Here is a 10,928-nt window from a genome sequence, read left to right on the forward strand (position 1 = left end):
CGCGACCCTCCAGATCGCAGCTACCACAGTCAACATGTCCATTTCGGACCTCAGGCTGGCGGGGGTCGTGCGGGGGGTGTGGAGGGTGGAGAAAGGACTGATCCGGAACCTTAGGGAAGGGGGGAAAGTGTGTCCCCCCCCTCCCACCCCACCCACCCACCCCCGGGGGGTGTGACAGGAAAATCCAGGCTCGACAGCCATCCGATGAGGACACGGATTCACACACTGAGTCACCGCGTCGGTGGAACATTAGACATCAGTGAAGAAGGATGACTGGGGGCGGGGGGGACCGGAATGTGAGGATCGGGGATCGGATCCGGTTTGTTCACTCATTCCACGGTGGGGATTTGTCCTTCTGTGACGTCTTCTCATACATCACGGGGTGTGCGTGGCGTGCGCGTGCGTGTGCGTGTGTGCGTGTGTGTCCTGGGACTTGAACTCAAGGCTGCTCTTGAGGTGGTCGTTGTTGTTGTTTGCTGGTTCCATCGGAGATCGGAGTCTCGCGGACTTTCCCGCCGGGGCTGGCTTCGAACCTGCCATCCTCAGATCGCAGAGTCGCCGGGATGACGGGGGTGAACTATGGGTGCCCAACGTCTTCACTCGGCTTGTGGACCCGTTGTTGACGCGCACCGCGCGCGCGCACGCGCATGCGCACGCCCGCCCAGCAATGCCTGGCTGGGTTCAACCGAAAGGCGGGGACTCCGTGGCGGAAGCCAAGGTCAAAAGGAGAACCGGGAGGCGGCCCCGGGGTGTCATGGCGGGGCGCCCTTGTTAACAGCTTGTAGAACAACGTCTTGACACGGGGGTGGGGGTGGGGGTGGGGGGGGCGGGGGGGGTGGAAAGGTTGATGGATTCCAACTTCCCGTGGGTCCCCCACCCGGGCCGGAGGTAATGATTGACCAGCGTTAATGGTGATGGAGGAGGGTGGTGGAATGTTCTAGATCCCCCAGCTCCTGGCCTCCTCCTCCTCCTCCAGCCTTCGCTTCCTTTCTCCCCTTTCGTGGCTTGGAAAAAACAAAAAAGTGCTTTGATTGTTTTACCCCAGCGGCAAAGGCTGAGCATCGAGGTGTAGAGGGAGGAGGGAGGGAGGGAGGGAGGGAGGGAGGGAGGGAGGGAGGCCCAACAAGTAGCCATGAATAGAAGCCTGCTCTGTTCAGCCCCCCCAGCGCAGCTGGGAGGCAGCGGGCGATGGCGATCAGAAGGTCAAAAGGTGGGGGACCGGAACCACTGAGTCGGGGTGAATAAGAAACCTGTTCCCACGGGGGGGGGGGGCCGGTGGGGCTTAGCAGAAGGAAGGGCCGAGTGGGTGGGGAAAAGTGCGCCCCAAGTTTGGGAACGCACCCACGGGAGAACATTCTAGAGAGAGCGATGTCTCTAGAGACCTCTGCGTAATATAGAGACACGTATGCATCTCTGCACGCTCCAGGCCCATAGACACTCATGGATGCACCTGCGTGTGCGTGCGTGCGTGTGCGTGCGTGCGTGGTGCGTGCGTGCGGTGTGCGTGCGTGCGTGTGCGTGCGGTGCGCGTGCACAGAGCTCTATGGAGATGGGTAAGTGTGTCCATTGCCCATCGACGGATGGCTACGGTAGGCATCAGGCCCCATGGCTATTTCAAAGGGTGGACGTGAAAACGATTGGAAAACTAGAAGGGAAGGAAGAAGGATTGCCAGGCACGGTAATCACACCTGTCATCACCAGCTGCTCAGGAGGCTGAGATCGGAGGATCGCGGTTCAAAGCCAGCCCCGGGCGGGAAAGTCCGTGAGGCTCTTCTTTTCAAGGAAACCAGCAGAAAGCCGGACGTGGCGCCGTGGCTCAAGGGGGCAGAGCGCCAGCCTTGAGCTAAGGAGCTCAGGGACAGCTCCCAGGTCCCGAGTTCAAGCCCCAGGACCGGCACCAAACAGTCACCGCAGCGACGCGTGCGTGTGTGTGTGTGTGCGTGCGCTGGGATTTGAACTTGGGACCCCAAGCTCTTGCTGAGCTTTTTCCACTCCAGGCCGGTGCTCTACCGCTCAAGCCACGCCGCCCCTTGTGGCTTTTTTCGCTGGTGCATGGGAGATGAGAGTCTCACGGACTTTCCCGCCCGGGCTGGCTTTGAACTTGTGATCCTCAGCTCTCAGCCCCCTGAGTCTCTGGGACGGCAGGCGTGCGCTCCGGTACTGGGCCGTCGGCCTTTGACGAGGCAGCAGGCCTCCGTCGTTTGTGTTGGTTTTGTTTGTTCTCCAGCGGTGTCAGGTCTTGAGGGGTGCAGGGCCTGTGGGGCGGCCCCCTGGGGAATGGACGCCATGCTGCCCGTGGGGACCCCCCCACCCCTTTGCAGGCTGCGTGCGTTCCGGGTGAACTGGCAGCCTTTCCATCAGGAATCAACGACCCAGAACGGATCGGGTGGCGGAGCCACGAGTTAAGGGGAGGGCTGGAAAGAACCCAAAGCGGGGTGTGGAGGAGCCCGGGGGGAAGGGGGTGCCTTCCCCGCTTTCCCCTTCTCCCCCAGAAGGGCTGGGGGAGCGGGCTGGCCGAGCGCTCAGTGTTCTGATGCGCGGACATCATCTCTGACCACTGGCCGGGTGCTGGGGGACCTTCCTTTACACCAAGCTCCTCTCGCTGCTACGGACAACACGGAACTCGGAGAGCAAGGGTGGCTGCTTCTCCACCACTGGAAGAGGAGGAGGAGGACAACGCGGAGGGTAGATAAGAGGGAGGAGGGGAGGAGGAGGAGGGGGAGGAGGAGGAGGAGGAGAGGGGGGGGAGGAGGAGGAGGAGGAGGGGGAGGAGGAGGAGGGGGAGAAGGAGAAGAAGGAGAAGAAGAAGAGGAAGAGGGGGAGGAGGAAGAGGAGGAGGAGGAGGAGGAAGAAAAGAAGGAGAAGAAGAAGAAGAAGCAGAAGAAGAAGAAGAAGAAGAGGAGAAGGAGGAGGAGGAGGAGGAAGGGGGGAGTGGAGGGAGAAGAGGAAGGAGAAAGGGAGGAGGAGGAAGAGGAAAGAGGAAGGAGGAGGAGGAGGAGGAGGAAAAGGAAGAGGAGAGGAGGGAGGGGAAGAGGAAGAAGAAGGGAGGAGGAGGAGGAGGAGGAGGAGGAGAGGGAAGATTATATATATGAAGTAGATAAGAAGGAAATCAAGAAGAAGGCCCAGCTGTCAGCCTCCTAACCACTCGGAAGCTCAGCTCTGCAGGTTCGAAACCAGCCCCGGGGCAGGCACGTCCAGGAGACTTCTTCTTCTCTTTATTTTTTAAAATCTCCACACGACAGACGTCAAGTCACGGCTCCAGCGCTCGAACACCAACCTTGAGCAGAACCAAGACAAAAGGGTCAGGGCCCCCCCCCCCCCCGGCGTTCAAGTCCCCGAGTTCAAGTCCCAGGACCGGAACCAAAACAAAGAAGAAAAGAAGAATTGTAGATCACGAACTCACTCACGTCCGACGGCGTGGGGACGAGGAGGCTCCAGCGACCCCGGCTGAGAGTCCCGAGGGGGACCCCAGCCCGCCCGAGGGGGACCCCAGCCTGCCCGAGGGGGACCCCAGCCCACACCATGACCCCAGCCCACACCATGAAGCTGGCCATGGCCACGTCTTGCTCTGTGGCGCCCAGGTAAGCCCACGAGGAGGGAGGCAGGGAGTAAAGGCGTTCTTTAGGAAGAGGTCGAAGCTTTGACAGACCCTGGGGGGGGGGACGGGGGGGGGGAGGATGAACCCCAGTGTTGCCTTGATATTCGGGGGTGTCAGAAGCTCCTGGTGGCACAGTGGGATGGAGAGGAGGAGGAAGGATGGAAGCGTCACTTGGGGTCCGGGTGTGGTGACGCAACGCCTGTAATCCCAGCACCGGGGACACAGAGGGAAACAGGGGGACCCGGAGTTCCAGGTCGAGCCGGGTTCCATCGTGAGCCCAGGACAGGAAGACGCCATCTCAGGACGAGTAGGGAGACAGCGGCGCCCGCCCGTCATCCCGGTGGCTCAGGACGCTGAGGATCGCGGGGTTCAAAGCCAGCCCGGGCAGGAAAGGCGGGGAGACTCTGATCTCCCATGAACCAGCAAAAAGCCAGACGTGGAGCCGTGGCTCGAGGGGGTCGAGCGCCAGCCCCGAGTGGAAGACACTCAGCAAGTGCGGGAGGCCCCGAGTTCAAGGCAAAATAAGATAAGATAGACATAAATAAATATGGATATATGAACATATATAAGGGCATGTCAGGAGCACGGGGAGGAGGGCAGGTCACTGTCGGATTTGATTCTCCTCTCCTGCAGCTCCCGGGGGCCAGAGGCGAGGAGAACTGTGGGAACCCTGAACAGTAAGTGTGCAGCCCGAGGGGCAGCAGACACTAGACACATGTATATAAATATAGTGCAATATAATGTAACATAATATACTATAATGCAATATGATAGAATGCAATGCAATATAACATAATATGTTGCAATATAATGTAACATAATATAATGTAACATAATATAATATGATGCAATATAATGTAACATAATATAATATAATGTAACATAATATAATATGATGCAATATAATGTAACATGATATAATATAATGTAACATAATATAATGTAACATAATATAATGCAATATAATATAATGCAATGCAATATAACATAATATGATGTAATGCAATATAATAGAATGCAATATAACAGTATAATGTAATGCAATATAATATAATGTACTGTAATATAACAATATAATGTGATATAGAATAAGAGCCAGGCCCAGCACCGGCGCGCATGCGCGCACTCGGGCACGCATGCGCGGACTCGGGCACGCATGCGCACATGCTGGCACGCATGCGCACGCATGCGCAGTGCCCTGTGCAGCCATAGATTCACACGTAGCATCTGTGGCGGGGGTGGGGTGTCGTGGGAGCTGGGAGGGTGATGATGGAGGTTGAATCCGATTATTGGTGTATGTGGAAATAGGACAGCGAGGTGGGTGGAGACGCTGCTGAGGAGAAAAGAGGCTGAGGCAGAGATGGGGGGGTGGGTTGGCGTGGATGCGTTGTGCGCATGTGTGGAGGAGTGGATGCGTTGTGCGCATGTCTGTGGGGTGGGTCGATGTGGATGCGTTGTGCGCATGCGTGGAGGAGTGGGTCGGCGTGGATGCGTTGTGTGCATGTGTTCAGGGTGGGTCGGCGTGGATGCGTTGTGCGCATGTGTGGAGGAGTGGGTCGGCGTGGATGCGTTGTGCGCATGTGTGGAGGAGTGGATGCGTTGTGCGCATGTGTGGAGGAGGGGTAGGTCGGCGTGGATGCGTTGTGCGCATGCGTGGAGGGGGCGTGGATGCGCTGTGCGCATGCGCGCGAGGGGGGCCGGGTCGGTGGGTGCGCTGCGCGCATGCGTGGTGAGGACATTTAACCGCAGTGAGCGCCTGCTCTCTCCGCAGCTGCGCGGCCACAGACTGGGTTCACCTCTGGGTACATTTGGTAAGACGCTCGGTGTCTCGAGGAGACTCAGGCTCGTGCTTTTAATTCACTTATTTCTCTCACTCCTGGGGGGCTTTGAACTCAGGGCCTGGGCGCTGTCCCCTAACATAGTTTATGACTGGGACGAATAAGCCTGGACAGCGGCCTGCTTTGCACCTCCTGCCCTCTCACGGTCCCTTATTTTATGGGCGATCATGCCCTCCTCCCTCCTAACTTAATGCCCGCTCTTTAGCCCGCATGGACGCTATCCGAATCACCACGCCTGTAAATCCCAGCTTGCTGAGCTTGGTGGGTTGTGGTTCGAAGCCAACGTGGGCTGACAAATCCGAGAGACCCTGCTCTCCACAGAACCCGCCCCCAAAGCCAGAAGCGGGAATACAGTTTCCCCGGGGTGGAGCGCCAGACTTGAGGAGGGGGTGGGTGGGAGGTGGGAGGTGGGGGACCGAGGCCCAGGCTTTGAGTTCAAGACCAAGGACTGGCACACACACACACACACCCCTTTATATCCATATTGATCTGTAAATACTTTCATACATCTATCTATCTAGACCTTTAAGAATAACTGGGGATGTTGGGGTGCCACATGGTATTAAGGACCCCCCCCCCCAACTCAAAAAGAGCTTGGCAAGGCAAAAGTTACCTCTGCAGCCTGCGGGCCACCAGCCAAAAACCTGGCGTGTGAGTGCCCAGAGCAGGCAGGCTGCTTCCTCTGTAGACCCAGCGCAGCAGGCCCGCCCCTCTGCTCCCATTGGCTGAGCTCAGGCCCCTCTGCTCCATTGGCTGAGCTCAGGCCCCTCTGCTCCCCATTGGCTGAGCTCAGGCCCCTCTGTCTTGTTGGCTGAGCTTAAGCCCCCTCTCGCTCCCATTGGCTGGGCTCAGGCCCCTCTGCTCGCTCCCATTGGCTGGGCTCAGGCCCTTCTGCTCCCATTGGCTGAGCTCAGGCCCCTCTGCTCCCATTGGCTGAGCTCAGGCCCCCTCTGCTCCCCATTGGCTGGGCTCAGGCCTCTCTGCTCGCTCCCATTGGCTGGGCTCAGGCTCCTCTGCTCCATTGGCTGAGCTAAGGCCTTTATCTTCCCATTGGCTGGGCTCAGGCCTCTCTGCCGCCATTGGCTGGGCTCAGGCCTCTCTGCTCCCATTGGCTGAGCTCAGGACCCCTCTGCTCCCATTGGCTGGACTCAGCCCCTCTGCTCGCTCCCATTGGTTGGACTCCCCCCCTCTGCTCCCATTGGCTGAGCTCAGGCTCCAGTCTGAGGCGGACGAGGCCCCACTGAGAGGCCGCGATGCCCTTTGCATGGCGATTCCGCGCCCTGCCCTCGAGCCCCCTGGGGGGTGGGTGGGGTGCGGGCTCGGCCCCCGGCCCCAGCTCCAGCCGGGCCTCCTCCTCCTCCTCCTCCTCCTCCCCCCCCCCTGCTCCTCCCCGGGCCCCGCAGGTTGCTGGTGGTGACGGGCGCGCTGCTGCTCCTGTGCGGCCTGACCTCCGCGTGCCTGCGGTGCCGCCTGAGCCGCCAGCGGGGCCTGGAGGACGGCGGCCCCCCGCCCTGCCAGGTGACCGTCATCGCCTTCGACCAGGACAGCACGCTGCACAACACCATCTCCTGTGAGCCACCCCGGGGGGCCCCCGGTTCAAAGCCAGCCAGCCCCGGGCGGGGGACCCCGGAGACCTCCAGAGGACCGGCCAGAAAGGGGTGGCAGCGGCCCGGTGGCAAACCACAGCTCAGGGACCGCGCCCAGGCCCCGAGTTCAAACCCCACCACGGACCAAAGTGGGGTGTGTGGGGTGGAGGAGGAAGACACAAAGTAGACAAATCGAGGAGGCCGAGACGTGAGGATGACAGTTCAAAGCCAGGCCCAGCGACGCAAGCGGAGCCGTGGCTCAAGGGGTCAGGTCCCGAGGGGGGGGGGGGTGGAGATTCAAGGTCCTGAGTTCGAGTCCGGGGGGGGGCTGGCACGCACAGATGAGAGGCCCGCAAGGGTGACCGGGCCGCGTCCGGCTTCTCGCCCTCTTCCCCCCCCCCCCCCCCAGCCCTGCAGTCGGCGTTCGGCCCCGCGGCCCGGAGGATCCTGGCCGTGGCCCACTCCCACGCCCCCCCGCTCGCACCAGCCGCCCCCCCCTGCGCGGACACGCTCCCGGGCTACGAGGAGGCCCTGCGCATGACCCGGTTCACGGTGGCCAGGGGCGGGCCGAGGACCCCCGACCTGCCCCCGTGCCCGAAGAGAAGCAGCCGCCGGCCCCCCAGGAACACCCAGATTCTCCTCATGGAAACTGAGGTTCCCACCCCCCCCCCACACCTCCCCCCTCCACCCATCCCAGGTGCTGCTTCGGCACTGGGTGCTCTACCACTCGAGCCACGGCGCCACGCCTGGCTTTCGGCGCATTCCCGGACTTTGCTTTTCCCTGGGTGGACTTTAAACCACGGTCCCCCCAAGATCTCAGCCCCCGGGCCCCCTCGTCTGCTCCGGGGTAACACTTCCCGTTCTTCCCCCTTCCCAGGTCCGCATCGTTCCATTGCCTCTTGATTCCCCGTAATTCCACACAACCCCCCGATCGCCCCCATCCTTGGTCTTCCTGATGCAAATACAACACGGAAAACAAGCAGGTGTGGGAGGTTGCTCATGTGTCCAGAGCGGCCTGTGGTTTGTTTTTTTCCTCCCCAGCCAAACACGTAATTCCTCCCAGAGAAGGTTCTAGAATCCCAGTTCTCAATCCTCGTCCAGTGGCCCACATGTGTTACGTCGTCTCTATCTCGATTCCTACCAACCCAGGAAAGCAGGAAAGTGCATTGAGTTCCACACACCATTAAATACACATACCCCCCCCCCCCCCAAAATCATTTAGTTTTTTTGTGCCATTCCTGGGGCTCGAACTCGGGGCCCGGGCGGTGGGTGCTCTACCACCTGAGCCACAGCTCCACTTCGGGCTTTTCTGGTAGATTAGACTCTCCTACACTTTGCTGCCCCGGGCAGGGAGTCGCCTAGCTTTGCCTCTTTCCTCCTTCCCGCTTCTCTCGTGTTGGTGTCTGGCGGGGGAAGGGGGGAAGGCCTGGGAAATGCATCTTCAGCCTCAGCCTGGTGCCAGTGCCTCAGACAGGTCACGGCTGAGATCCGAGGATCCCGGTTCAAGGCCAGCCCCGGGCAGCAAAGCCCATGAGACGTTCATCTCCCCTGGACCAGCCAAAAGGTTCCAGTGGAGTCAGGGCTCAAGTGCCAGCAGTTCTCCACATATTGTGAAGCAAGGCTTCCTCCTGGGCAGATGGCCCACTATGTTGCAAGAATTTTCCAGAAAGAACAAATAGTGGGTACAGAGGCCGGGCTCTGGGTCCCTTGTGTAAGAAGCTCGTTTTCTGACTTCGGCGCTTGGCTTTCATTCCGGCCTGCACACGGGCGGATCGTGGTCCTGCAAGAGGCTGGGGGAGGCAGAGACCGCCCCCCCCTCCTTCCTGGGGACCCCCAAGAGTGGAGATCACAGCTGCGAGAAGCCCCCTCCCCGGGGGGGGGGGGGCCCCACCCCCAAGGACAAGGAAAGAGGTCTAGCCTGCAGTGAGCCCCCCTACATTCTCAGGACTTGCATACACCCCCAAAACTGTAATTCTGCTTCCCTTCCTTCCCCTGTGTCTTGGCTATTGTTAGACAGGCCCTCTACCCCTTGAGCCATGCCCTCAGCCCAAAGCTAAACCTTTTTGAATGGGGGGGGGCGGTGGCCTTGGGATTTGAACTCAGGGCCTGGGTGCTGTCCCTGGGCTTTTTCACTCAAGGCTGGCGCCCTACCACTGGAGTGACAGCTCCACTTCCAATTTCCTGGTGCTCTGTTGGAGATAAGAGGCTCCCAGTCTTTGGAGCTGAGATCCTCAGATCTCAGCCTCCTGAGTGGCTGGGATTAAAGGCGTGAGCCTCCAGGCTGGGCATAGGACTAGAGATTAGTATACTAGCAATTATTCCTATAATAATTTACAACAATAACCCACGCTCGACAGACGCCGCCACGAAATATCTCCTAAAACAAGCAACAGCATCAATGATTCTTATATATAACATCCTAAATAACCTTGATTCATCTGGCCAATGAAACATAATTGAACTAAAAGACAACCTATACCAATAGTCTACTACCAATTGCCCTAGCCATAAAACTTGGCTTAGCCCCATTCCACCTTTGAGTACCAGAAGTTACTCAAGGTACCCCGTTATTCTCCGGTATAATCCTGCTAACATGACAAAAACCGGCCCCAATCTCAATTATACACCAAATGGCCAACGACCTAAATACAAACATAATAATATTGATAGCTATATCGTCAATTCTTATAAGGGGGCTGAGGGGGTCTTAATCAAACTCCACATACGAAAAATCCCAGCATATTCATCCGTCGCCCATCTAGGATGGATAGCAGCGGTAACCATCTATAGTCCCACCGCCATAGTCCTTAACTTACTTATTTACATCATACTTACAATCAACATACTTATCTCCTTAGACTTTTTAATCAGCTCATAACACTACATCTCTAACCACGGCATGAATTACTTTAATCATACTAGTCACACTGACATCATGGCATTCCCAGAGCTTTTTTTTTTCCCCTTCTTCCAGCCCAGCACTTCCTTATCTCCTGGGTCCAAGGCCATGGTAGACTGGAACTCTGAACTAGGGAGGTACCCCACCCTACCCCCCAACACGGAGATACTGAGGCAGTCTCCTACTGGCCCGTGGGCTGGTGATCTCTCCCAGGTGGGAGAGATCCCATCACCGGGATTCAAGCCCTTCTCTTTGCCCGGGACCATCCATCCTTCCCACCCTTCTCGAGGACCTGAGAGGGGCTGAGTGAGACTGTGAAGAAGAAAACCCCAGAAGGCCATGCATGCATCCGCGGACGCCTTCCGTCTGCCTGGCTGTCTTGGCTTGAGGAGAATGGCCTTGGGGAACCCCCCCCCCCCCATAAGAGTATCCATCTGGTATTCAAAGGTGGCCCCCACCTGTCCCCCTAACTCCCCAGGAAAAAGGAGATGGGGAGGTTGTGTGTTCCAGCCTAGGCAATCCCGTGTACAGGAACAGAAGGCCAGATGTGGTGGGCACACACCCATCACCCCAGATGTGTGTGGGGGGGGGCAGAAGGAGGGAGGGAGGGGTGGTAGAAATAAAACAGGAGACCCTATGTGAAAAAAAATACCCCCTCCTGGGTAGCAATGTCACCACCGATCGCCATCAATCACGATGCAACGGGTGCCCAAGGAGCGGGGAAAGGGAATCACAGTTGGCCCTGGCTTCCAGGGGAGCCCATGACCTTGGATGCCCTTCACCTGACCAAAGACCTCCCTCCCTCCCTCCCTCCCTGTCACACGCTCTTGTTGACGTCGCCGTGCACAGAACAGAATGACCCCCAAGCCCCGGCGGGGAAGGGAGGAGGAAGACGGCCCGGCCCCGGCTGCAAACCCCCAAGCCTCCCGGGGGAACGTCCCCCGAGCTCAGGGTCCGACGCCCCGGCGGCCCGGCTCCCACCCCCGCTCCCACCGCCGCAGATGGTA

General features: G+C 58.8%; 1 protein-coding gene across 1 annotated transcript; it reads left to right on the plus strand.

The window, feature by feature from the left end:
• Positions 1 to 3,353: 3,353 nt before the first annotated feature.
• Tmem52b (transmembrane protein 52B) lies at positions 3,354 to 7,935 on the plus strand (the record flags this gene model as incomplete). Its single annotated transcript, XM_048335126.1, is given in 7 exon segments — positions 3,354 to 3,581; positions 4,232 to 4,275; positions 5,370 to 5,400; positions 5,402 to 5,409; positions 6,840 to 7,006; positions 7,432 to 7,676; positions 7,900 to 7,935. Coding segments are annotated over 7 exon segments (759 nt in total), but the record flags the coding sequence as incomplete, so codon positions are not given.
• Between the last annotated feature and the right edge of the window lie 2,993 nt (positions 7,936 to 10,928).

This window comes from Perognathus longimembris, chromosome 27 (assembly GCF_023159225.1).
Source record: "Perognathus longimembris pacificus isolate PPM17 chromosome 27, ASM2315922v1, whole genome shotgun sequence".
In the NCBI taxonomy this organism is placed as follows: Eukaryota; Metazoa; Chordata; class Mammalia; order Rodentia; family Heteromyidae; genus Perognathus; species Perognathus longimembris.